Source organism: Delphinus delphis, chromosome 2 (genome assembly GCF_949987515.2).
Source record: "Delphinus delphis chromosome 2, mDelDel1.2, whole genome shotgun sequence".
Lineage (NCBI taxonomy): Eukaryota > Metazoa > Chordata > Mammalia > Artiodactyla > Delphinidae > Delphinus > Delphinus delphis.
The window spans coordinates 31,826,002-31,852,499 of NC_082684.1; the positions used below are offsets into that span (position 1 = coordinate 31,826,002).

At 47.6% G+C, this 26,498-nt stretch overlaps 1 protein-coding gene across 2 annotated transcripts in view; it reads left to right on the forward strand.

Annotated features, from left to right (window-relative positions):
* The window catches only part of MAP3K9 (mitogen-activated protein kinase kinase kinase 9), a 70,334-nt gene extending 44,290 nt beyond the window's left edge, over positions 1–26,044 (forward strand). Inside the window, exons 4-12 of one of the 2 annotated variants that reach the window (XM_060003393.1) lie at positions 9,071–9,219; positions 10,157–10,332; positions 14,251–14,491; positions 16,226–16,348; positions 17,626–17,779; positions 20,039–20,107; positions 21,549–21,661; positions 22,877–23,683; positions 24,796–26,044. In XM_060003393.1, the coding sequence (XP_059859376.1) occupies positions 9,071–9,219; positions 10,157–10,332; positions 14,251–14,491; positions 16,226–16,348; positions 17,626–17,779; positions 20,039–20,107; positions 21,549–21,661; positions 22,877–23,683; positions 24,796–25,280 (2,317 nt within the window). In that variant the 3' untranslated portion in view covers positions 25,281–26,044. The remainder of the gene's footprint in view (positions 1–9,070; positions 9,220–10,156; positions 10,333–14,250; positions 14,492–16,225; positions 16,349–17,625; positions 17,780–20,038; positions 20,108–21,548; positions 21,662–22,876; positions 23,684–24,795) is intronic. The other variant, XM_060003392.1, reaches the window with a different exon arrangement.
* Positions 26,045–26,498: the final 454 nt, after the last annotated feature.

Genomic DNA, 26,498 nt, shown 5'->3' on the forward strand with positions numbered 1-26,498 from the left:
TGACCCCTTCAGAGCAATCTACACTAAATCCCACGTTGCCAAAGGACAGTTTCTAACACCTTCATCTGCCAGAAATCCCCCCAGTGCTAGGGGGCAAGTACCACCTCTGTGTAGGCCCCTTTGTGTTGGTGATTGCTCCCTAGGAAGGACCAGGAGATTCTAGGGGCAGTGCGTACTGACCTCCAGGGTGGTGAGGGTACCCAGACAGTCCTGGAGACCTTCCCCACGGTCACCCTGGCTTGCTTAGCAACAGTGGCTGTTACTGTTGGACTTGTTCTCACTATAAGCCCTTCAGCTGATGAGTATTGTTTGTGCTGTCTCTTTTTTCTGGGTGGGCTGGAAATTATCCTTTCCAGTTATCCAGTTAAGCTTTCAGTCAGGGCTCTGTCTTGCCTGTCGAGCATTGATATAGAAATGGGAAAAGATAGGTCTCAAGCATGCGCCCAGAACTGCAGAGTCAAAGATTAGACCAACCGTGTCCCTTAGTTAATGTCAGCCCAAGAGGTCACAAGGACATGTTGGATCTAAAGATCTTTCTCCCACTGATGGGAGGATGAGCACCTACAGAGTAAGCATCCTCATGACCGTGAGACAGTAGCATCACCTTGGTAGGCAAAAGAAAGGACTGTAGATTATCATCGTATTTCATCTATGAAGTTGTTGCTTCTTGTTGTAAAGTGAGCTTGTTGTGTGTGTATATTTTACTTGTTGTAAAGTGAGCTTGTGTGTGTGTATATTTTAAATAACAGCTTTATTGAGGTATTACTCACATACTGTAAAGTGCACTTTTTAAAATGTATAAGCCAGTGGTTTTTAGTAAATTTACAATGTTTTACATTGATCATCATTGTTATTAGTTTCCTAAGGCTGCTGTAACAAATTACCACAAACCTGGTGGCCTAAAGCAATACAAATTTACAGCCTAGAGGCCAAAAGTCTGAAATCGGTATCAGCAGGGCCATACTCTCTCCAGAGACTCTGGGGCAGATTCTGTTGCAAATAAGGATTCTGGGTATTAGGACATGGACATATCTTTTCAGGGCCACCATTCAACCCATGACAACCACTGGCTATTTCCAGAATATTTTTTTATCACTCAAAAAAACCCTCAATACCTATTAGTAGTCATTCCCTCATACCCCCTACCCCTCCCCCTACACCCTGGCAACCACTAATTTACTTTCTGTCACTGTGGATTTGCCTCTTCTGGACATTTCATATAAATGGAATCATACAGTATGTGCTCTTCTGTGACTGGCTTTTTTCATTTGCATAATGTTTCCAGGGTTCATCTATGTTTTTCTGAACTTCATCCTTTTAATAGCTGAATCATATTCCATCATATGGGTATACCACAGTCTGTCTGTTCTTTAGTTGATGGACATTTGGGTTGTTTCACTTTTGTCTAATGTAAATAATGCTGCTGTGGACATTTGTTTACATGCTTTTGTGTGAACATATATTTTCAGTTCTCTTGGATGGTATACACCTAGGAATGAAATTTTCTGATTCATATGGTAATTCTATATTTAACTTTTTCAGGAACTGCCAGACAGTTTTTTACCACAGCCATTACCATGAGCAATGCATGAGGGTTCCAATTTCTCCACATCCTCTCAACACTTGTTATTTTTTATTATAGCCGTCCTAGTGGATGTGAAGTGGTATATCTCACTGTGGTTTTGATTTGTGTTTCCCTAATGACATCGAGCATCTTTCCATGTGCTTATTGGCCATTTGTATATCTTCTCTGAATAACTATCTGTTCAAATCCTTTGCCAATTTTAAAATTGGGTTATATGTCCTTCCATTTTTATGTTGAAAGGGTTCTTTATATATTCCAGATACAAGTCCCTTATCAGATACATGATGTGCAAATAATTTCTCCCATTCTGTGGGTTTTCTTTTCACTTTCTTGATGGTATCCTTTGAAACACAAGCATTTTTAGTTTTGACGACGTTCGGTTTATCAGTTTTTTCTTTGATTGCTTGTGCTTTTGGTGTCATATCTAAGAAACGAAGTCATGAAGTTTTATACGTATGTTTTCTTCTAAGAGTTTTGTAACTTTAGCTCTTACATATAGGTCCATTTTGTTCCGTTTTGTTCCATTTTGACCTAATTTTTGTATGTGGTGTGAGGTAGGAGTCCGGCTTCATTCTTTTACATGTGGCTTCTAGTTGTCCTAGCACCATTTGTTTAAAAGACTGTTTCTTTCCTCATTGAATTGTCTTGGCATCCCTGTCAAGAAGCAGTTCACCACAAATGAAAGAGTTTATTTTTGGACTCTCAATTCTACTCCATTGATCTATGTGTCTCCCATTTTGCCAGTGCCACCTGTTTTAAGAACTGTAGCTTTGTACTAAGTTTTGAAATTAGGAAGTGTGAGTCTTCCAACTTTCTTCTTTTTCAAGATTATTTTTGCTATTCCAAATCTCTTCAATTTCCATACAAATTTTAGGATCATTTTGTCAGTTTCTGAGAATTAGGCAGCTAGAATTTTGATGGGGATTATGTTAAGTCTGTAGATCACTTTGGGGAGTATTGCCATCTAAATAATATTGTCTTTCAATCCATGAACATGGGATATCTTCCTGTTTATTTAGACCTTCTTTAATTTCTTTCAATGATGTTTTATAGCTTCTGTATATTGAATCTTATTTCACTACACATTAATTATGGGTGAAGTACCTATTGTGAAGAAAAGAGTTTTCCTTTCCTTAAAATATCTGACTAGATCTCATTAGGTTGAGCTGTATCCTGATATTCAACTGTTTTTCACCCACAAAAGCAGCAATTTCATATGCTTCAACCTACACTTTCATTGCTTGACTGTAGGCTAACGAGATTGGTTAATGTATTAATTAAGCTAAGCTGCTATTGCAAAGAGACCTACTGATGGTAGAAATGTACTTCTTTTTCAAGAGTAGTCCAGCCTGTCTAGGCTGGTGGGGCAGCTTTGCACCTTGAGATCATTCAGGAACTCAGGTCCTTTCAGCATCCCTCGGCGTGTTATTCTTTTCTGAATGGTTACATCTGAGTGAAAGTGACTTCAGAATAATTATATCCCACAGAAAAGGGGAAAGAGAGCTTATCCACGGCAAGAAGCTTGTCTTTAATTTGGAGATGACTCCAAAAGTAGCTATTATTATTTCCGTTTTACAGATGAGGTAACCAAGGCTTAGATGATTGAAATCAGTTGCCTAGGTTCACCCAGGTGGTAGAGGTAAAGCTGTGATTTGAACTAGATATGTGTCTCTTGAAACTCTGTGCTTTTAGCCACGTCACCATCTATATACTCTTACTCCTGCGCTTTGGGCGCCCTCTTCCAGGGTGATTGGCCCACCATGCCTGGGACCCAGCAGCCTGTCCCAAGAGGGCCAAAGCATGTCTAGGAACTCGGGGCAGAGCTGGTTCCCAGACTGACTTGTAATGCATTTATTCCTCCAAGAAATGTTTGTTGAATACATACTTACTCTGTTATGACCAAGCAAGTGGACTTGCTTCCCGCTGTACGATGGAAAGTCCAAACACCGAGGCAACGGTCTTTTGCAGAGAGAAAAAGGATCTATTGCAGGGTGGCCAAGCGAGGAGGCAGGAGGCAATACTCAGATCTGTCTCCCCAGTTGATCAGCTGTTGAGCAGGATGTTTATCATGGAAGTAGGGAATAAGAGGCGGGGGCTGGGAAATGGTCGGTGGAAAGTTCATTTGTACGTTTCTGGAGTTCTCTGCCCAGGCTCAACTGTTCTTCATGCCTCTTCATGGGTTGCATGTGCAAATTCAGGGGGGTTTCTTATGTTACATGGGGTGGATTTTCAGCCTGTGATGTCTAAAGTTCACTATCAAAGTTCACCATTGGTTGTCCTAGTCCCTCAGTGTGCCTGAGGGGCTGTCAGCAGGTTGTCTGCATATCTGTGGTTTCCCTGGTATTCTGCAAAACAGGCTTGGTGTCTTCCACGTATCATTTTATTTCTATCTTGTTTCTACCTTATGGGCCTTGAGTGTGTAAGGTAAGGGTATGGCTTCATTGTCAGGTACAGGGCCGAGCCTGAATCCAACCCCCTTCCCTCCCACTCCCCTCCTGGAGCTCATGCGGGGCCTTGGGCCTCTGCAGTTGGTGGGTGCCCAGGGCCAGCTGAGTTTGTCTCACTGTTCTTCGAGTATAGTTCTCTAGGCCTCCTCTGTGCTGTGGTGGAGCGTAAGCTAAGAATGGCCCAGACCCCCTCAAGAAAAGCAGTGCCTGCCCTTTGGTTGTGTTGTGCAGGGAGGGCACTGGTGACAGCCAGAGGCCATCGTCCCACGGCGACTCTCTGCCTGTCGTGTGTAGGATGAGGTGGAGGCATTTTGTTAATTAATCATTTTACGTTTTTTAAATTACAGAAGGAAAACATGTTCACTATAGAAAAAAATAGAAAATATGAATAAACAAAAAAAGAAAAAGAAAAGGAAAGAAAAGAAAAAATCACCCACAACGCACTTCTAAAGATAATCTATGTTGACATTTTGGTGTGTTTATTCCTGTTCCTGTGATCACCCACCCATCCCTTAAAATGGGATCATTCTATTTTGTGAGCTGCTTTTTGAATGTAACAGAGCATGAACATATTGCCATGTTAATAAGTATTTATTATGTCAATAAATATATTAACATACACATTTATACATAGGTTAGTAAATATGTTGTCATTTTGAATGAGGGTCTGGTTAACAGCAAGAATAGTAAATTGTGTGTTACCTAACAGTTTACAGAGTACCTTCACATATGGTAGTTCAGTTGTCTTTGCCAAAGATTATTAAACAGTCAGCTTGGTTCCTGGGATGTGGGCTCACAAGCTGATGACCAAGTGCAGGAGCCCATTCAAGGGACACCCTCTCCTTTTGGAGGGCGGGTCCCTGAGTTGACAGTCTTAAAGTCCATGCAGGTTAATAAGAAAAACAGCCCTGGCCCAGCACGGGTACAGAATTGCTGCACCTTCGGTTGGGAAGGGTTGCTATTCACTCTAGGGCTCTTCTTCATTTTGAAAAAAATAAAACATCTCTCTCCCACATGTGATATTATCAAACAGTGGAAAAGATGACTGCACCTCTGGGAGCATTTCTGAGGGTTGGGTTCAGGCTTTGACTCTTGGGAAATCATTGGCAGCACTGTGGGCTCTGGTACTTCTCTGGGGGGAAGGGACTCCGAGGAAGAGCTCTAGCTGAGCTGGTACTTCGAGGCTGCTTGTAAACAGTCTTGAACAGACCTCTTGACCTTCTCTTAACCCTGGGAGGGCGAGAAAGTAGGCTAAACCTGAGGTGAATCATGTGGACTTCTCCTGTCCACCTCTCCCTGAGGCTCAGATCCATCTAATGTGTGTTTCTCCAGCCCCCTTTTTGGACTCTGTTCCTGACAGAGGAGCAGCAAGCCTTCATTTACATCACCCACCTTCTGTTATAAAAATACAGAGGAACGCTGGCAGAGGAACACTTCGACTGGTTTAGTCATCCCCAGAAAGCCTTCTTCCCTGAATGCTGGTACCCCTCGGCACGGCTCTCCCCAGCCACTTTCTCATTTCAGGCCTTTCCGAGAGGGAAGCACACGGTGTTTACGAACCATAGATGGCGGTTTCAGGATGCAGGGTAGTTATTGTTATTCTTACCTTGCAGCTCTTCTATGAGGTAGGGATTGCTGTCTCTGTTACACAGATGAGGAAACAGGTTTGGAGAGGTGAACTTGCTTTCTGAAGGTCCCACGGCTGTAAGTGGTAATGCAGGCATTCGACTCAAGTCTGTCTAAGTCTTTCTTGAGTAGCACTTCTCCCACTTTTCCTAGTTGTAGAGCCCTTCAAATGGAACGGAATGCCCATTAACAAAGGACCAAGCCAGGTGAGAGCAGAGCTGCCCTTGTGGAAGCTGGGAGGGGAGGGTCCCTGGCTTCTTTCCCTTCCAGGTGGCCTGAGACATCTCCACGGAGTAGAGCTCAGTGTAAACACCATCACAGAGGAAACGCCAGGACACAAACAGGACGCGTGTTTGGATCTTCGAAAACACCCTGTCTTTCCAGGTGGTTAGGCTTGGGACATCGATTGTCTTTGCCTGGATGGAAGAAAGGGGTTTCGGAAACTTGAGTTTTTGTTCCTCAGGGTGGAAGTGGGCAGTAATGCCGAGAGCAGGCAACTGAAGATGGGAGTCTCTGTAACCGGGAATCTAGTTAGCAACGCTGAGAGCTCGTAGAGGTCACTGGGTGGACGCTGCCCAGCATGACTGCTGTCTGGATAAGTCACATGAAAGGTTTGGCAGGAAGTGTCCTAGTATAGTTCTTGATGATATTTGGGGCTTACTCTGGGGCACCCAGGGCAGCCTGAAGGACCATCTGACTACACACTCACTCTTACACCCACCCACCAATCATTCATTATGTGAGGGCCTAGGCATCCCAGAGCCTGGGCAAGACCCTGAGAATGCAAAGATTAGGAACTACTGTCCCTGCCCTTTAGGAGCCCACAGGCTGGTAAACAAACGACTAGAATACCTGACAGCGCAAACAAGGGCTGAGTAACATGCTGTGGTGTCAGGAGGCTTCCTAAAGTGTCCAGTTGTTCCCATCAGCCTCAGACTAAGATCCGCCTTCTTGTCAGGACAAGACAAGACCTGCAACTACCAGTCTACTAGGCTTTTTTTTTTTTTTTTCTGTCAAAATACATAAAGAAAATTACAGTATTTGGGGGGCTCACTCGGGGAAAGCCATTGTCCAAGGACACTGGCCAGTCCACTCCGAGGGTCCCTCTGTAGAGACCCCCGGGATGTCCTGGCACATTGGTGGGCACATTGCTCTCCTTTGGAGCCATGCCAGGCCATGCCATGGGATCCCTTGAGGGCAAGCCCATGCTGTTGTGCTCTCTGATCCCTGTCTCTGGAGCCCTGGCTCCTCCCTCAATTAGCAAAGTTTCACTCAGGGTTCAGCTACCTCCTGCCTCCGTCCTGGTCTGGTGTAGGTGACCCTCCTTTGTGCTGTCATAGTATCTCTGTTGTGACTCCTCTTTCCATATTCTAATTGATGCTTTTTCTATTCCTCTTGGTAGTCTCTTTGTGGATAAGATCTGTGTTTTTTTTATCCTGTATCCCAGTTCTTGGCATTGAGTTTGATGCATAGTAGATATTTAGTAGATGTTTAAAATGAGTGAATAAATGATGGTACATTTGAATCATATCTTGAAAGATGATTAGTAGAGTTTACCAAGCAGAGAACTGGTCGAAGGGCATTCTAGGGAGAAAGAATTGAGAATTGGTCCAGGTCCACCGTGACTTACTCCACATATGCCCTTAATATATGCTGCTAACCCTATCTAGAACTTGCTTTCCTCATCTGCAAAATGATGATAATACTTATCTTGCAGGTTTGTTGTAGGGATTGAGGATCATGTTTGTAAATGTCTTAGCATGCTGCACATACAAGGTACCATGATCGAATAGTTGCTGGGTTTATTTTTTTTTTTTAAATAAATATGTCTTCTTGTTGGTTGTAAACTACTGATGAGTATTACCAAAAAATTGAGCTTTGTGTTGAAAATATAAGGAGAGGCCCTCTTCCAACTGTTCATGGCCTTATGGTTTCTGGTCCTGACTTATTCCTGGAAGGATTAAACACTACATGAGTTTGCCTGGTTCTGCTTGTGAATTCATAGAATAATTATTCCGTAAGCGTTGTGCTCCCCATTCCCTAACTCACAGAACGTGTGAAAAGAAATTCTTCATGTGGACTTGAAAGGTAGGGAAAGAACTTGAAGCCCTCACAGCTGATGCGCTGCTCTGCTCTACCGATGCAGTCCACCCTTGTGAAACTTTCCCCTTTGAATCAGACAGAGGTCACCGTTAAGGATGCACTCACGCTGACGGGGGCAGGAATCTATTCAACCTAGTGGGCACTGAAAGAAATCTTTCACAGGAGCAAAATATGTTTGTTTTGAGTGGTCATCTCTCTGCTTTTATAAAGCTAAAAAAAAATGTATCTGTTGCTATATGATCCAGCAATCCCACTTCTGGGCATATATCCATACAAAATTATAACTCGAAAAGATACATGTACCCCTATGTTCATAGCAGCACTGTTTACAATAGCCAAGACATGGAAACAACCCATGTGCCCATCAACAGACGATTGGTTTAAGAAGATGTGGTATATATACGCAATGGAATGTTACTCAGCCATTAAAATAATGAAATAATGCCATTTGCAGCAACATGGATGGACCTAGAGATTATCATACTAAGTGAAGTAAGTCAGAAAGAGAAAGACAAATACCGTATGATATCACTTATATGTAGAAACTAAAATACAACATAAATGAACATATCAACGAAACAAAAACAGACTCATAGACATAGAGAACAGACTTGTGGTTGCCAAGGGGGAGGGGGGGAGGGAGGGAAGGACTGGGAATTTGGGATTAGCAGATGCAAACTATTGTATACAGGATGGATAAACAACAAAGTCCTACTGTATAGCACAGGGAACTATATTCAATATCCTGTGATAAACCATAATGGAAAAGAATATGAAAAAGAATATATATATGTATAAGTGAATCATTTTGCTATACAGCAGAAATTAAACACAGCATTATAAGTCAACTATACTTCAATAAAATTAAAAAAAATAAAAAATAATGTATCTGTGACTTAAGCTGAAGTTTTCTTAAAGCAGGAAAAAATGTATTCCCAGAAGCCTGCCTCTTCTCCCAGTTTATTACATTCACAATAGCAACCACAAAATAGACGTGGCCCTTGAGCACTGGTTAAAACACTAGAGCAGTGCATTTCATTTCATGACAGCCTTGTCAGACTGCTTGTGTTATTTGCACTTCACACATAAGGAATTTGAGGAAAAAGACCAAGTGTGGTCGACTCCAGAGTGTTCGCTTATAGCCGGTAGGCTTTATGGTCTCCCTTTTATATTATAGCAGTACTTCTGTTTTGTTAGTCTCCCTACATGTCAGAGAGGATGTGGGATGCTCGTCAAAGCCTCGCGAGATATTTGCATGAAGTTGCACCTATGGTTCATGGTGCGGCTTCTGTCTTCTTCCTCTCCTTAGCTATGGGGTGCTGCTTTGGGAGCTCCTGACCGGTGAGGTGCCCTTCCGAGGAATCGATGGCTTAGCAGTCGCTTATGGAGTGGCCATGAACAAGCTTGCCCTTCCCATTCCTTCTACATGCCCGGAACCTTTTGCCAAACTCATGGAAGGTGAGTGCCCCCTGGCTGGAACAAAACTGGAGACCGTTTATTTTTCTATCGGCACTCGATAGATTGTGGCCAGTTCTGCAGGGTCAGTAACTGAAAGAGGAGGTGAAGTATGAGTCAGCCAGGGAGGAATCCTGAAGATGGTTGGAAGAGCTACTACACGATGATGTCAGCACCCTGCTACACTGGTGTCACCGATGTCCCTTCTGTCCATCTAGTGACTGCAGAACGTAGCTTAGAAACTGAAGGCTGCTATCCAGTGCTTCAGAATATTATTATTTAATCCAAAGTAAGAAGGTATAGCAGCTTTTATCTCAAGACCTCTGAGTGTCTTACATATAGAAATGAAGATCTATGAAGAAAGGAATTCTAAAATTCACCTCGGCAAGCCCTATGATTTTGTCAGTGAGAAATCCTAAGCTGAGAGAGGTTAAATGGATAGGTGGTCACTCCATTGGTTAGTGGCTCAGCTGAGAGTGGATAGAATTCACTTTTCCTGACTCCCAGGCTTTTCATCCTTGCCTTCTCATCAGCTCATTGAGTTGGGGAAGGGTAGCTCATTTATTTATGGGAAATTGGGGCCCAAGGTGTAGTTACCCATTGTCAGGACTGGAATCGTGTAGTAACTTGATAAACTGTGGTAGCTGTAGTTCATGCAAGAAAACGCTTTGGACTTGCCTTACCTATGTGAAATCAATAGTGAGAATGGAATGGGTGCAGAGCTGCTGCACTGGGTTTCCAGCTTCACTGTTGGTGATTGTGATGTTGGGCAGATTGCTTTACTTCCTGAGCCCTGTTTGGGGTTCCCTAAGTCCCAGTCTCTATTTCTGGAAGGAGAAATGAGAGGTGGTTTTCTGTCAAATGAGGTCACGTCATACCCTAAATCTTACATTTGCCTCTGTCCGCTAATGCTTCCTGCTGACTCCTGTGCCCCATGCAGATTGCTGGAATCCTGACCCCCATTCACGACCATCTTTCACGAATATCCTGGACCAGCTAACTACCATAGAGGAGTCTGGTTTCTTTGAAATGCCCAAGGACTCCTTCCACTGCCTGCAAGATGACTGGAAACATGAGATTCAGGAGATGTTTGACCAACTCAGGGCCAAAGAAAAGGTAAGAAAGAGAAGCAAAAGGTATGCATTGAATTAGTGGATCTTCTCCACTGGGGCCTCTGGACCGGTTCTGACACGACCACGTTCCTGCTTGGTTTGTGGCAACAGAGCAGCTTTTTCCTTCCTGGCTTTAACATGGAGAGTTCTCCAGGCCTCAGGTGTGACCTGAAACGATGGAGAAGTTTTCTTTCTTTTTGGGATGTGGCAGGAATAAGTGGGGGGAGTCAGGAATCCAAAGCTGTCCTTGCAGAGTATCTACTTTATTGTCCAAACTGGAGGAGGAGCACGGCTGGGCAAGTACCAGCAGCGTGTCTCGCCCCGCCGGCTGGAAATACGAGAGCGTTCTAGAAAGCTTTCTTTGTTCTGCAGTGGACTTGTAGAAGGGGTTTAACTGGATGTAGGGATACTTCAATACTGAGAGCAATTATCAGAACATCCTGCCAGTGTCTTTGGGGATCAGAATCAGAAACACCATAGGGGCTAAAAATACCATGAGTCTGAAGCTGTTTGGCATTTTTCATGTTTTTATGAAAAGGGCTCAAAGGCTGAACCAACTGAGGAGTTCAGAGACCCATAGCCCATTTGCCTTTTTGTTTTGGAGACCATTCCTTAAATGGCCCCTCTCTATGCCCGTAGTGTCTGGCTAGCAGTCAGCATCACACAGAGGAAGCTAATCAAAGTAGTTCTGTTGTTTATCCTGCGGGGCCTGTGGCTAGGGGCCCAAGGGATGTCCATGGATAGACTTGGTTAATTTCTTCTTTCCCTTCTCACTCCCCTCTGTGGAAATTTGGGAAGCAGTATAATAATAGTAGAATCTAAAATTATCTTTATGGCTTCCCACTTCTTTCACTTAAGGTCTGATGAGACCTCTTCACCCATTTCATCCAGGAGTCTTATGGCCCCTGCTGCCAGCATGCAGGGCAGGTGTTATTAACTTTTTCATCTCAGAGCTGAGGGTCAGTGTCTGTCTAAAGTCACACAGCTGGTAAGTGAGGAGGCAGAATCTTGAACTGGGGTCTTCTGATTCCAAAACCATTTTCTTTCCAATATCATCGTTTCCCTAAACAAAGGACTTAAAAATCATTTCTGGAGCTGATTTGAAGATATAACTCTTTTGATGCAACATAGCAATCCTTGTGCTGTTTGGCAAGTCAGGGAGCATTCTGCAGGGGGATGCAGTGAGCTTATGACAATTCTTTAAGGACCCAGGGGGAGAGAGGGGTGGATCTGTACTGACCATTGAGCAGAATGATTAAAAGAGACTGTTCCAATTACTAGTTCTATTCCAACTAGAAGAACCCCAGAGTTCCTGGCCTTTTTTGAGATTGCTGAATCACTGACTCCTGCTTATTTCTTTTTCTTTTTTTAAATTTATTTTTTATTGAAGTATAGTTGAATTACAATGTTGTGTTAATTACTGCTATACAGCAAAGTGACTCAGTTATATATTATATATATATGCATTCTTTTTCATATTCTTTTCCATTATGGTTTATCACAGGATATTGAATATAGTTCCGTGGTTATTTCTTTTGATTGATGGAATTATAAGGGTACCAGCCAGTAAGAAAAATGAAAGTTGGATTTTGTCAGGAGGTAGTTACTAGAAAAAGTCAAAGCAATTCTCGTAATAGCTAACATTTGTAGAGCATGTGCTATTTGCCATGCTCTGTTATGAGTGATTTATATGAATTCTTACATAATCTTGCATAATAAGGTAATAATTGCCTGATGTATTACAGTCCTGTGATATTGGTGCTGTTAACTCCATATAACATGTGATGCCCATTTTAATTGCTCAAGGCCACAAATCAGCTACTTTGTTCCAGAGTCCTTGCCTTTAACACCCATGCTGTGATACCTCTCCATTATAAGGCTTGGAGTTGGGCAAGAAAGCTCATTAGCTTTCTCTCTGGAGAGATTCCTCTTAAATCATTGTATGTGGAAGATGTGATTGGCATACTATGGAGTTGATACCCAAATAGGTGTTTCGCAAGAAGGGGATTTACCACGCTGGAGGGTTTCCAGGTATATGGTACCATAGTTGAGGGCTCCATAAATGTCCTGTTTTCCCGTATGATTCACTCTTCAGGTTGTCTCAACCTACTGCTGCTTCTGTGTATGTGAGGATGGATTGGTCTCTGGGCTGGGGTTCAAGTTCCCTTAAAGGAAGGAGCTTAAACCCAAGTCATCCCTTAGACAAAAGCACGCAGGAGAGAGGACTTAGGAAGGCTGAGATTAGCTCGAACTAATTTTCAGCTTTCCCATTTAGCAGCAAAATAACCAACCAGGAATAATTTTTCTGAATCTTCGATGTGTTTTTGTTCTGATGGTGAAAACAAAGCAGTGGGACCGGGAAGCCAAGGAGGTGGAGGACGCACAACAGTTAATCTTTGGGGCTTATTTCATCAAAGAAGGAGAAGTTCAAAAGTTCAAGCTCATTTCTCAGGCACTGTGATGAATCCATGTTCCCATAACGAAGGACCTGCATTTATAAAATTGTCTTCTCTCTCCTCCTCCTTCTTTCTCTCATTCATTCATCGACTCAGCAGTTAATCAGCAACTACTGAGGACCTACCACGTACCAGACAACTTTCAAGGTGCTCATCCTCTTCTCATTCTTCTCCTTTCTATCATTTTTATGGTCATTTTCATATACTCTTGAGAATAGAAGGCAAGTTGAACGGAAAACTCCTTTCATCAGAATACTTTATTCCCATTTTGTTTGTTTTCTCTTCTGCTCTCTGCCCGCTGCTCTGCTTCCCCGATATGTGTTCACATACTATTTTCTAGCCCTGGGTTCCATTTCTATAGTTTGTTCTAGTCCAGAATGACTTCTTATAGGGGAGCATTTCATTGAGAATTTTGAATTTCAACCACAGAAGTGTTGCTCTGGCTACTTTTTTGAAGAAAACTTCTCCCTTTTTAGACATGGTTCTCTCAGGTTGTTGACATGAAAGCTTCTTAAGTTTTAGTCCTCTGCCTCCACCCGACTTCGATCCTAGGCCTGCGGTAACCAGTGTTAACAGTTTAGAGTCCACATGTTTAAATTTTATACGCATGCTTTGTTCTCTTTCCTGGGCTCTCTCCTATTTCCTGATGCCATAAGCCCCCACCTCTTTCCAGGAATTCCATGGTGAGTTCCTTTGTGAATTCATGCAGGAGGAAAAAGGGGAGGGAGGGAAGAGGTTCTGCCCACCTTCTAGAGAAAGTGCCTGGCAAAGACTTCAGGAAATGTTCCCTCTTCTCTTTGCTGTGCTGTCCCCATCCTTCCAGAGCAAATGGTTGTCCTTTTAGATAAGGTGCCAGTTTAAACCACACGCTCAGTGGATTCACTCACCAAGTGAACAAAGATTTAGATGACGCGCCTCACGAACCTTTTGAACAGCCACCCTGGAAATACATTTATTTTCATTTGAATGTTAGGCGATGCCTGGAGGGTGATTCATTCACAGCACGCACATTTTAAGCTAGATCACAGTAAGTTGGCTCTGGTTTTAAAAAACTTTCCTTTATGTAACAGAAAGAAAAAATCAAAATAGAACCAAATCTGTAAAATTTGAGTATATGATTATATTTTCCACCCAAACGCCATCGTTTGTCCTGGTCACAGGTAATTTTAATCAGTCAATCAAGGGGCACAGGGCACTATCAGCCCCCGTCTCCAGGGCTTGGCCTGTGGCTCCTCGAGCTGTATCCTCAGGATGGCTCTTCGGAGCCTGCCTGGCCTCCGTTTGCAGTGGTCAGGTGTTCTTCTTCCAGCCAGCTGTTGAGCCCCCACCTCCGCTGGGGACTGAAGCGTGGGGTGTCCGAGGAGAGCTGTCCAGGCTGCTATGAGCACTGGCGCCCCAGGGGCGAGCCCCCTCTTCACGGACCACTTGCCACACACACCCCCGCCATGGTTCTACCTGCCTGGCAGGAGCTGCACACCTGGGAGGAGGAGCTGACGCGGGCCGCACTCCAGCAGAAGAACCAGGAGGAGCTGCTGCGGCGCCGGGAGCGGGAGCTGGCCGAGCGGGAGATCGACATCCTGCAGCGGGAGCTCCACATCATCATCCACCAGCTGTGCCAGGAGAAGCCCCGGGTCAAGAAACGCAAGGGCAAGTTCAGGAAGAACCGACTGAAGCTCAAGGATGGAAACCGCATCAGCCTCCCTTCCGGTTGGTGTCTGGGGACCTGGGGGAGGTGGGAGTGGACCGAGGGGCTGGTGTGGCAGGGGTTCTGTGGGAACCAGGGACTGAGCTCAGAAACGTGAGACCCCAGGGCTTATCACGGAGCTGGTTTAGGAAGGTCCATTCTATTCCGTGGAAAGCGTGGCCTGATGGAAAGCTTCCGCCTTCCAGGGGGATTTTGTAGTTTGACTACACACAGAATATGAGGGGAAGGCCGTGAGTGTGACAGGCCTGGCTGCAGGCTGCGAGTAGCACGGCCGTGCACACAGGCACATCTCACTATAGGCAAACCTGGAGAAAGAATATGTCACGGGGGGAAAAGAACCCCAGGGTATGTGTGTACGTGCGTGTGAGTCTGCAAAATAACTCATCTCAGGGTTTCTGTAAATAATTAGCTCTCTGTGTGCGGTTGAGATTAGGATGAACGTTTAAGGATTTGATTTACACATAACCTTTCAGAAACACATTAGCTGAACAAAGGTACATTTGCAGCAGGTACAGCCTTGGGAAAATGCAAAGAAATATGAAACTATGAATTAGAATCTCTGTGGGGCGTAACGTACCCACGGAGGGAGGTAAGTACTCAAGTGTGTGTTATGTAAATAAAGTTCATTGTATTCTGAGTCTGTAAGGCCCCAGGAAGCAAGCTTATTAGAAGTACAAGGAGCCAAGGGGAAATGGCATAATAGGAATAGTAGTGGATGACTTTAAGCACTGGGATGGTGGCTTAGGTACAGACAAGAGAATCCACCTCGTGAAATTCAGTGAATGTGTCGTTGCACATTTTTTTCTTTTCAGGCAACACAGAGTCTTTAAGCACCTCTGGAGCATCTGGCACGTGCCAGCATCTTGCTGTGTGCTAAGGCAGCAGATAGAAAAGCCATGGAGCTCCCCTACAGGGAGATCACAGTCTAGAGGGGAGACCTAGGCGCAAACATGCAGATCTTTTTTATAGCCTTTTGATAGATGGGGAGAACGAAGCTCAGAAACTCAGAGAATGTACGTTTACATTCCTCATGTACGCTGTAAATGCCTTTGGAATACATCAGAATTTGGACCATTAACCGCATCTCCCTCACTTCCCCAGGTTCTGCGGGTTAGTCCTGGTACCCCGCACTTATCGAGGAGCATCAGTCTCCCTGCTTTGGTCCCTGAGAAAAGGAGGCGTGTACGGATAGACTGTATGAGATGGAGAATTTTAAGTTAGATTTCCTAGAATAATCGACAAGGTCTCATGATATTTTTAAAAACTATTCTAAGCACGTACTTGCTACACCTATATACATTATATAGACATATGTACATTATATAGACGGCTTTATGGAAACGATATGATGAAGTTCACTTGGGTAATGAAGTTTCCTTCTCTTCATACGTCCATCTTGCCATGTCCCTATGGGAAAAAGAAATGATTCTGAAAGAGAACATTTCCCAGGTGAAAAGGAGCTTCTCAGGAAATAGGGCCTGTCTCTCAAGTCTGCCAGGAAGTGTCAGTTCTCTCATAGGAATTTTTTTTTAACTGAGGTATAGTTGTACAATATTACACAAGTTTCAGGTGTACAACATAGTGACTCACAATTTTTAAAGGTTATACTCCATTTAGAGTTATTATAAAATATTGGCTCTATTCCCTGTGTTGCAGTATATATCCTTGTAGCTCATAGGAACTTGAGAATGGGAAAATCCTAATGCACACGCATCTGTTTGTCTTTCCCCAAGCAGATTTCCAGCACAAGTTCACGGTACAGGCCTCGCCCACCATGGATAAAAGGAAGAGTCTCATCAACAGCCGCTCTAGCCCTCCTGCGAGCCCCACCATCATCCCTCGCCTGCGAGCCATCCAGTGTGAGGCTGTTTCCCAAATTAGTTGGGGCCAGAACACACCAGGGGCACCTGTCCCCTGCTCTGTCCAGCCACCAGCTGGTCCAGGCTGGCTCCGTCCATAGCTCTGCCACCTCTCCTCCACAATATGTATACACACGCACATGTGTACGCAGACCCTTACCCCCCGCCTCGTCTCTCCATGACCTTGACCCTTTCACTCTTAGTGAGACACCAGCAAAGGGGTTTGTGGGTACCAGCGGGCTCTTTAGTGGATTACAAAGCAATCTGGGATGTGATGAAGGTACCCTGGCCTGGGGACCTTGTGCCCTCGCTGCCACGTTTGGGGCATCATGGTTTTTCTTTTCCATGCTTCCCAGGAAAGGGCTTTGTCAAAGTGTAGGTTCCAAGGTAAACTTGCCAGCTACTTTGTGATAGGCCGAATCCGAACCAATTTTATTTTATGACGGTGTTTATTAAAAAGAACTTATACAGACACACATATATGCATATATGTAAAGTGTGTTGTATGCCCTAATTTAAAGAGAGAGAGATTTCATCAAAACCCCCCCCCAAGACCTGGATTTCTGGCTTTCCTTGAAAAATCAAATCAAACCAGTGGATTCTTTTTTTCCGTACGCTCTGTATTTTGCCTCAGTCCCCTCAACTCCCTGTTTTCTGGGAACTGGGTCACTCCATCCATTTATGATATAAGGCCAGTCTCTGAAGCATTTGGCTTTCAACCCTTGCTCTAAGGTATCAGGGTCAGAAGAAGGCACCTCCTCTCCTATCTGTTACATTTCTCCAGGCCTGTTCCTTCCCCCTCTCCTACCCCTGACTTCCTTCTCCACAGTGTTGAATTCCTCACTTTCTTCCTTTCCAGCACTTTCTTACCAAAATGTCTTCACTTCTACATCTTCCTTACCCCTTATCTCTCACCTACTTCCTCACCTGCCACCTCGCCCCCACCCCCCCAAGCCAGTCCCCGGCAAGAAAACATGTTCCCGGAGTCAGGTCTGCTTGGAGCTCTGGTGACTGGCCGGCCTGAGTGCCCACTTTATGCTGGACTCGGGAGAATCTGGGAGGTTTTCTCACGTTTGGTACTTGGAAAGCACTGAGTGAGTGCTGGCTGGGAACTCCTTTACTTACCTGGCAGGCTCCACTCGGGCACAAAGTTTTTGACAAGGTCTGACTATCCCCCGCAGCTCCAATTATGTGAGTGTGCGTGTCCGGTCGGGGAGAGGCTAGTTTGGGGGGACCTCTCTGCTTTCCAGCTCCCATTCGACCTTTGTTATTCACAGTGACACCAGGCGAAAGCAGCAAAACCTGGGGACGGAGCTGTGTCGTCCCCAAGGAGGAGGGGGAAGAGGAGGAGAAGCGGGCCCCCAAGAAGAAGGGACGGACGTGGGGGCCGGGCACACTTGGTCAGAAGGAGTTTGCCTCAGGAGACGAAGGGTAAGAGCCAGAGGACGGGAAATCCTTTAAAACTATGATGTGGAATACCTTTTCCTTCATTGCGTGTTTCGCCGCATTCAGAGAAATGACAAGCTTCTTGATCTTGACAATAGGGTTTTCCAATCTCCTTGTTTCCTGGAAGCCCCTAGGACAGGAGTTGGCATACTTTTTCCATAAAGGGCCGGATAGTAAGTATTTTAGGCTTTGTGGGCCACGTGGTCTCTGTAGTAACTGCTCAGCCCCACTGTGGTAGTACAGAAGCAGCCACGGACCATGGACAATATGTAAATGAACGAGCATGGCTGTGTTCCAGTAAAACTGTACGAAAACAAGGGATGGGCAGGATTTAGCCCATGAGTTACAGTTGGCCCAGCCCTGGAGGCCTCCTGTTCAGAGGAGCAAGTAGCCCAAGCATTCACTGCGTGTGAGGAGTTCAGCCTGAGTGTTCTGTTTACACCTGGCTCTTCCCCTTAAAACCTCTGCCCAGAGGAGAGAGGAGGAGGGACAGAGGTGACACGCCCCTTGCGTGGAGGCTCATCCTAGAGCAGGGGCAGGCAGAATAACCCAGCCCTGGAGGTGCAGGTGGAGGTGACGCCGGGGCCACTGGTACTTCCTTATGACCCCACCCACCAGCCACGCCTACCATGTATGAGTGGCCCCTCTAGGCAAAGCACATGGCACGCCCTGGTGCCTTGGATGTGCTTGTGTTCTCACTGTGGTCCTAGTGCTTCACAGACCAGTTGCTTGTAGTGCAGTCGTGAAGAGCAAGGATGCTGAGCCCAGGCTGCCGGGGTGTGAATCCCGGCTCCTCCACGCCCAGCTGTGGGACCTTACGTTTTCTCATCTATCAAATGGGGATTCTCTCCATTCCCATCTCATGGAGTTGATCATGAATAAGCTCATACTTGGGAAGTCCCTAGAAGATGGGCTGGCTCGTCGTAAGCATATGTAAATACTTGCTCTCATGATTCGTCCGTGCTTCTCATGCAGTTCTCCTTCATACTCGAAGAACGCATGTCATGGGATATACTTCTTATTCTTGTGCTAGAATCTAGAGCCCTATTTCTTGACTTTTCCAAGTGGGAGGATAAGCAGTAGCCCCCTTCCTCCTTTTTAGTGGCTTTTCAAAGAGCTTCTAAGGTTGACTATTAATTAGACTTAGAGGTGCCCTGAACCTGTAACGAGCCTGGGTATTTCTCTGAATACTACGATTTCATGTCCCAAATCTACTTCCCCATGTCAGATCTGTGCCGAAGGTGAAAATAACAGGTTGGTTCATGACGTTGAAGCCAGGCTTTGGAAATCACTAGCTACCTTAGAACAGAATATTTAGATATGTAGGGCAGACTGCCTCAGCTGTATAAGAATTCGGTGATTGAGTCCTCTGGGGATTGCAGGTTGCTCTGCTCTACTAAGTTCTATAGGTACAAGCACTCCTCAGTTTGTCCTTTGAGCCTTGGCTGGAAGTAGGGTTGAGCTGGGCCTGAGGAACCCCGTCACCCTGAGTCCCTTGGTGTTTCTGACACTAGTGTGTTTCCAGATAGGCTTTACCAGGCTGGCTATGGATGCCAATAGTTTCTCTGGTTCTGCTTCATTTAAAGGTATTTTTTGTCTTGCTAGTAAATTAACTGCATTTCACATCACACAAAACGTTAACTTCGGAATTTTCTTACATTACATTAACTTACATAGATCTGCCCTCAAAACTTTCGAAGCAGTTCAAAATATGTGACTTAATTTTTCATGATTCTCGATTCCTATTGAAGAAATAAGGAAAATCCACCCAGTCTCAAGAAAAGACCTCTTCCATGTCAGAAAATGTTGAGAGCCTCTATAGGATACTATTTCTAATGTTAGTTCCTGTTGACTGAAGAAAATATGTAATGACAAAAAGCTGTATTGAATTCAGTAATGTTAAGTGAATTTGCATCTCCATCCTTTAAAACAATAGTACATATCTGTAGGAAACATATGCACTGTCTGTAGACAGCGGGGACCTATGGATTCACAAGCCCCCTGTAATTAAGCTGTGGCTGCCCAGCGATGTTTGTCCCACAGATTGGGAGGTCCTGGGCCCGTGGTAGTTCCGGCCTGGTCATCTTGTTAAGATTCCTTCATGGTGTGGGGCTTTGCTGGCCAGACAAGGGGAGGGCAGCTGGCGACATGGCTGGGGCCCAGCCTTGAGGGTTCTCACGTGGGAGAGGCTGAGCTGCAATGTACCCACTGTTGCCTGCTACTGATTCTCTTTATTCATTGAAGATCCCCTCAGAGACGTGAGAAAGCTAATGGTTTAAGTACCCCATCAGAATCTCCACATTTCCACTTGGGGTGAGTCTAATCTTCACCCTCTCATCACATGTACTGGTAATAACCCTCCCTCCATTTCCTTCTCCTCACAGCGCACCCCGCAGAATCAAGCCTCATTATTGCCAGGGCCATGCTGACTTCCTTTTTTTTTTTTTTGGAAGCGGTACCATCGTGCACCTTGGGAAAATTCCTGTGTTGGTCTGACTTGACGTTTCCTTTGCTCCCCTGACCACTCCTGTTGGGATTCTCCCAGCATCCTTAGTTATAGGGAGACAGTCCATGGCTGTTTATCCTTTGGTCGTCAGCACTGGCTTTGACTCTGCTGATCTGGATTCCTTGGACCCAGAGCTGGAGGTGATGTTATAAGACTTCCAGTGAGAAGTCTCAGGCTGTGGGTTGGGCAGCACGCTTCTCTCTGGCTGTGTATTTTGGTTGAAACCACTGGTGGCTGGGAGGTACTTTAATTCAGTGGTATTTCTGATAGCACTTGAAGCAGAAGTCTGCAGTCAGGGAAAAAGTTGGTCCTTCTCCCTCCCTCAAGATGGGCTGGGAAGAGTGGGTTTTAGTTGAATGGCTCTCTCTAGCCCTAAAATGAGAGCCACCCTGGTTATATACTGGTATCTCCAGGGCAGTCATAGCCCACAGACTCCTCAGTCTTCCTTCTTTACTGTCCTTTAGGGGAAAGACCAGTGCTTCTGGGCCTTTGATGCCCCTATCCTATAAGAGAGTTGGCGGGGTACCCAGTCAGTGACCTTGGAGTTACTGGCTTGCCACTGTGAGCTGATTACAGGGTTTTGAAAGCAAGCGCCTGTCATTTTCCTCTCCATTCCCAGACAAACCGAGGGTTCGAGTCCAGCCTTATGTACTGCCCACATAGGTCTGTCCCAAAGTGCACTGGGTTGGTGCAGCCTTGTTGGTTGATTTTTGTTTTTGAAACATGGATGGCTTTGAAAGTTGCCTGAGCATGCCGTAAGCTTGGAAGGAGAAATTGAGAAAGGGTGTGAGTGGAGTGGCCTGGCCTGGCCCATCTCTGCTAGCTCATTGCCCGGTGCTTGCCTTGCATTGCAGATCTCAGCACTGCAGTTTTTCTAATGTCACCAGTGTGTTATAGTCAGCGCCTGCGGAGTGATTGCCTCTCCCTTAAGTTGGGCTTCGGCAAGACCCTGGCCAGTGCCCGGCAGTCCTTATTCTCGCTGTCCTCTTGCCAGCCTGCCCAGCAGGTCTTCCCGCAGCTCCATAGCCGCATGTGAGGGGTGGGTTATGTCTCTGCTTTTCATTCCCCAGAGCATGTGCACTTTTGCTAATGAAGCGGGTGGGCTCAGTAAGGCTGGTTGCCTATACCCCGAGGCTCTTGGGCTTTGCTGTAATCAAGCAGACAGGGAGAGGCATTTCCATAGGCCCAGTGAGCTGAGGGTAAAGGAAGTAACCAGTTCTCACAGTTTCCTCACTTCCTCTCATTCAGCCTCAAGTCCCTGGTAGATGGATACAAACAGTGGTCGTCCAGTGCCCCCAACCTGGGGAAGGGGCCGAGGAATAGTCCAGCCCTGCCAGGGTTCACCAGCCTTATGGAGATGGGTAAGTACTGCCTTTGTCTTGACTCTCCTCCTGTTCCCTCAGGGAATTCTTGGCCAAGCTTCTCGGAATCTTTAAGGACCCCTAGTACTGCTTCATGGGGGTGTTTCCTCTTTTCCTCAACTCCTGGTCCCCCCCACCCTCCACCCCGCTTGTTCCTTCTCCGTTTGCTCTACTCTCATTCCATTGAGTCTTCTCAAATCACTACTGCTGCCGTGGAACCTGCCTTTGGCCTCCTATCCCAAGGGGCCAGTTATAGTCTTCTTAGGGCAGTGAAGAAGGGGGAGGCCTAGAATCAGGCAGTTTCCTTTCCTGGGTCTATTTCTGTGTATTTTAATGTGGGGAGTCCACAGAATGGGAGATGGTGATAGAAGACACCTCAGTGTTCCTCCAAGGAAGCTTTTCCAGTGTTGCCCTGTGATTACTGAATGGGTAAGGCCTTCTCCAGGCTCTCTCAGAAAGTACTCTTCTCTCTAGAATTCCAAGATCATAATAAGTCAGTCCACAGAGTAGATGGGCCTTCACCCACGCAGGGGGTTCTAATCCTTTGCAGGAGACTAGTCTTTTTCTTTTTTAAAAATTTTGGTTGCACCAGCTCTTAGTTGCGGCAGGCGTGCTCCTTAGTTGCAGCTTGCCGGCTCCTTAGTTGTGGCCGGTGGGCTCCTTAGTTGTGGCTCGTGGACTCTTTAGTTGGGGCATGCGAACTCTCAGTTGCAGCATGCGTGTGGGATCTAGTTCCCTGACTAGGGATCGAACCTGGGTCCCCTGCCTTGGGAGTGCGGAGTCATAACCACTGGGCCACCAGGGACGTCCTGCAGGACGCTAGTCTTAGACAGGTCCTGTAGGCCATTATTCTAAAAATCCAAGGTCCCTTCCAGTTTCAAGTTGTAAAATAATTAGGGATCTGTCTGTTCTAGGAAACTCATACCGCACTTCTTGTGTTGAGGGTCCCCACGACAGAAGGAGCAAATTAGCAGATCGTCTTTTCTGCACATAGGAAAACAGGCTGTGGAGTGGAGAGTGATTTCCCCACATTGGTCACAGTTGAGTGTGGAGGCATGAAGCCCTGTTGGTTCTTTGTCCTGCACCTCAGACTGTTCAACGTCTGCATCCCTGGCACTAGGCCAGGGGCCTGGGGTCGGGGAGAAGGACCAGGTTCTTACTCTTGCCGCTTCGTTCCCATTTTCTGTTCCCCCTCCACTCCTCTCATCTTCGCAGAGGACGAGGACAGCGAAGGTCCACGGAGTGGGGAGAGTCGTCCACAGCCGTCACCCAACCAGTCCTACCTCTGTATCCCATTCCCTCGTGGAGAGGATGGGGACGGCCCCCCCGGCGACGGCGTCCACGAGGAGCCCACCCCAGTCAACTCGGCCACCAGTACCCCCCAGCTGACGCCAACCAACAGCCTCAAGCGGGGCGGCCCCCACCACCGCCGCTGTGAGGTGGCTCTGCTCGGCTGTGGGGCCGTCCTGGCAGCCACGGGCCTCGGCTGTGACCTGCTGGAAGCTGGCAAGTGCCAGCTGCTCCCCCCGGAGGAGCCCGAGCCGCCAGCCCGGGAGGAGAAGAAGAGGCGCGAGGGCCTTTTCCAGAGAGCCAGCCGTCCCCGTCGGAGCACCAGCCCCCCATCCCGGAAGCTCTTCAAGAAGGAGGAGCCCGTGCTGTTGCTAGGAGACCCCTCTGCCTCCCTCACACTGCTCTCGCTCTCCTCCATCTCCGAGTGCAACTCCACGCGCTCCCTGCTGCGTTCCGACAGTGATGAGATTGTGGTGTACGAGATGCCCGTCAGCCCCGGGGAGGCCCCACCCCTGAGCCCCTGCACCCGCAATCCCCTGGTCAATGTCCGAGTGGAGCGCTTCAAGCGAGACCCGAGGCAGTCCCTGACCCCCACCCACGTCACCCTCACGGCCCCCCGCGCCGAGCCCAGCGCTCACCGGCGGACTCCTTCCGATGGGGCCCTCAAGCCGGCGGCCCCTCGAGCCAGCAGGAGCCCCTCCAGCAACGGGCTGAGCCCCAGCCCTGGAGCAGGTGAGGCCTGCCCGCCCCCTCCTTCCTCTTGCCCGCCTTCGTGCTTCCCCCAGGAGTGGAGATATCGGGGTCAGCTCCGTTTCTCCTCTGGCTCAGCCAGTCGAGACAGGCCGCTCTGGGCCGCGGGAGGTGGCCGACTTCTCTCCGTCCTGTGCCTCAGGGGGTCTTCCCTGAGGAGGGAGAGCAGACAGGCAGGCTCTGGGAAGAATCCCATCAGGACTGCCGTGGGATGCTCAGGCCCTGGGTCTGGGAGTGTGCGGTGCGGTGCTTTCAGGACAAGGGCAGGAGTCCAGCTCTGTTCCCTGCAGAGGAGGCTGCAGTTACCGAGAGCAATCCTGCCCTGCACGCAGGAGGGTATTTTCGGCCACGCAGCTGGGCTCTTGTCTCTCGTTACAGTGTGAGTCCAGACACTCTCAGAAGGCGAGCTTCCGCCCGGGCATCACGCCCTCCATCACTCATCCCTTAGTCACTCATCCCATCGCTCAGACGCGGAGATGTGTCCAGGTGAACCGCTGTGCCGGTGCACGCGCTCGCCTTCTCCGTCTGACGTCCAGCACACCCTGATGTGCACTGTCACTCTGGGCCTTCCCCACCCTGTCCCTTGCGCCCTAGAAGACCGCAGTCTGACCTAGAAACCACCTCGGATCCCGTAGGAGAAGAGAACATGGCCATACCCTCTCAGTGAGATTTGAGTGTGAACGACAGTAGTACTGGACCATTCAGCTTGCCCTTCCCCTGCTTAGATTTTTTGGTTACAATCAGATAGGTGGCCTCTTTGGGAAAAGAGACCCCTAGGTTACTCGTCTTTAGGTTTCTGACACCTAGCTTTGTTCTTGTCACACGTTTATTAAATGGATGAACTGCAAATGAACAGACATTTCCTCAAGTTTCACGACAGATACGAGGCCCGTGTGTCCCATTATTATCAGATCACAGGGACCGTGGCCTTGTAGTTCACTATTACATCCCCGGTGCCTGCCAGCACGCTGCATGAAAAATAGTAGGCGCTCGCAATTCAGTTACCCCGAGCGGACAGGGACGCGGCGAGGTGGGGAGGAAGCAGCGTGTGTGGCGCCGTGATCGAACGCCTCTCCCTTTGTCTCTTTGACCAGGAATGTTGAAAACCCCCAGCCCCAGCCGAGACCCAGGGGAATTCCCCCGTCTCCCTGACCCCAATGTGGTCTTTCCCCCGACCCCAAGGCGCTGGAACACACAGCAGGACTCTGCCTTGGAGAGACCCAAGACCCTGGAGTTTCTGCCTCGGCCGCGTCCTTCTGCCAACCGGCAGCGACTGGACCCTTGGTGGTTCGTGTCTCCCAGCCACGCCCGCAGCGCCTCCCCAGCCAACAGTTCCAGCACGGAGACGCCCAGCAACCTGGACTCCTGCTTGGCAAGCAGCAGCAGCACCGTGGAGGAGCGGCCTGGGCTGCCAGCCCTGCCCCCCTTCCAGGCGGGGCCGCTGCCGCCCGCCGAGCGGACGCTTCTGGACCTGGACGCGGAGGGCCAGAGTCAGGACGGCACCGTGCCGCTGTGCAGAGCCGCACTGAACACACACAGGCCTGCCCCTTACGAGATCCAGCAAGAGTTCTGGTCTTAGCGCGAAAAGGGTTGGGGGCGGGCAAGGGGGAAGCAGGAGATGGGGGGAGCCGGCTGGCGCAGCCCTGTCTCAGAATTGGACCCCCTGAGCTCCCGCCCTCCTTCTTGCACTGATAATGCACTTTGAAGATGGAAGGGATGGAAGCAGGGCCCCTTGAGAGGGCTTCGTGCCCTGCAGGGCCCTTCTCCCCAGGTCCACTGGGAGGGCCGTGGCTGTGTAGGGCAGGGAGGGGTGCGTGCATGTCCTCCACCCTCCACAGTCTTCCTTGCCTTCGAGGTGACCCTGCAGAGTCCCTCAGCCGAATCTGTCTGCTGCCCCCTCTCCTCAGCCCCCTGGGTGTGCCCTCCTGGGCTCCCTCTGTTAGCCCTGAGTTCAGCCTTTCCAAACACCAGTATTGGATGTTCTGTAATTGATTTTGCACCTCTTCCACATTCTTCCCTGATACTCATGAATCAGAATCTCGTTTGGTGTGAGCTGTGAGCTTCTCTGTGTCCTGAGCCCTTCGGTGCCGGCCAGAGGACTAAAGGCAAAGTGCCCCAGTGTCGGGCACAGGAGTCGATGCAGCTAGTACCGCCTACTGCACTTCCAGGCGCCCCACTTATTCATCTGAGCCTCCCAGTGGTAGGGACCTGCCTCTGTGAGACAGGGGTGGGGAGGGAGTTAGGAAATATAGTTGAGTTGCAGCAAAGAGGGTAACGGAGTCTGTCTGTCCTCACTCCTTTTGTAAACACTCAAAGAAGGGCAGAAACCAGCACCTGTTGACGGCACCCATCTCCTACCTGGGCTCCAGATGTGGTCAGACCAGGTTCTGATACAAACACACTCTCATCCCAGGAATAGTTTCCAGGGAGACTCACTGGTGACAGTTTTGAAACCAGAGACAAAGTTCTTGTGTTTGTCCGTTTGGTCATCTGATCTGTATGTGTTCTTCCCTTCCCTTGATCTTTCTTGCAGCCCCTGGAATTAGTGGACTTCAGGTTATGTGTTTGGTGGGGAGATATCTCTGCACTGCACCAGAATAGCATATGGGGGTGGGTCCTGGACCCTGGGAGTTGGAACTGTGGGGATTCCTTCTCATCCATCATTACTCTGTGATGCCCTTGAAGTAAAACGGAGCGCTTTTTAGTTCCTTGTGTGAATGGATGTGGTGAGTGATGATGTCTGTAAGGTGCTCAGTGAGCCCCTGATGTACAGTAACCTTCAAATTCCGAGCACTGG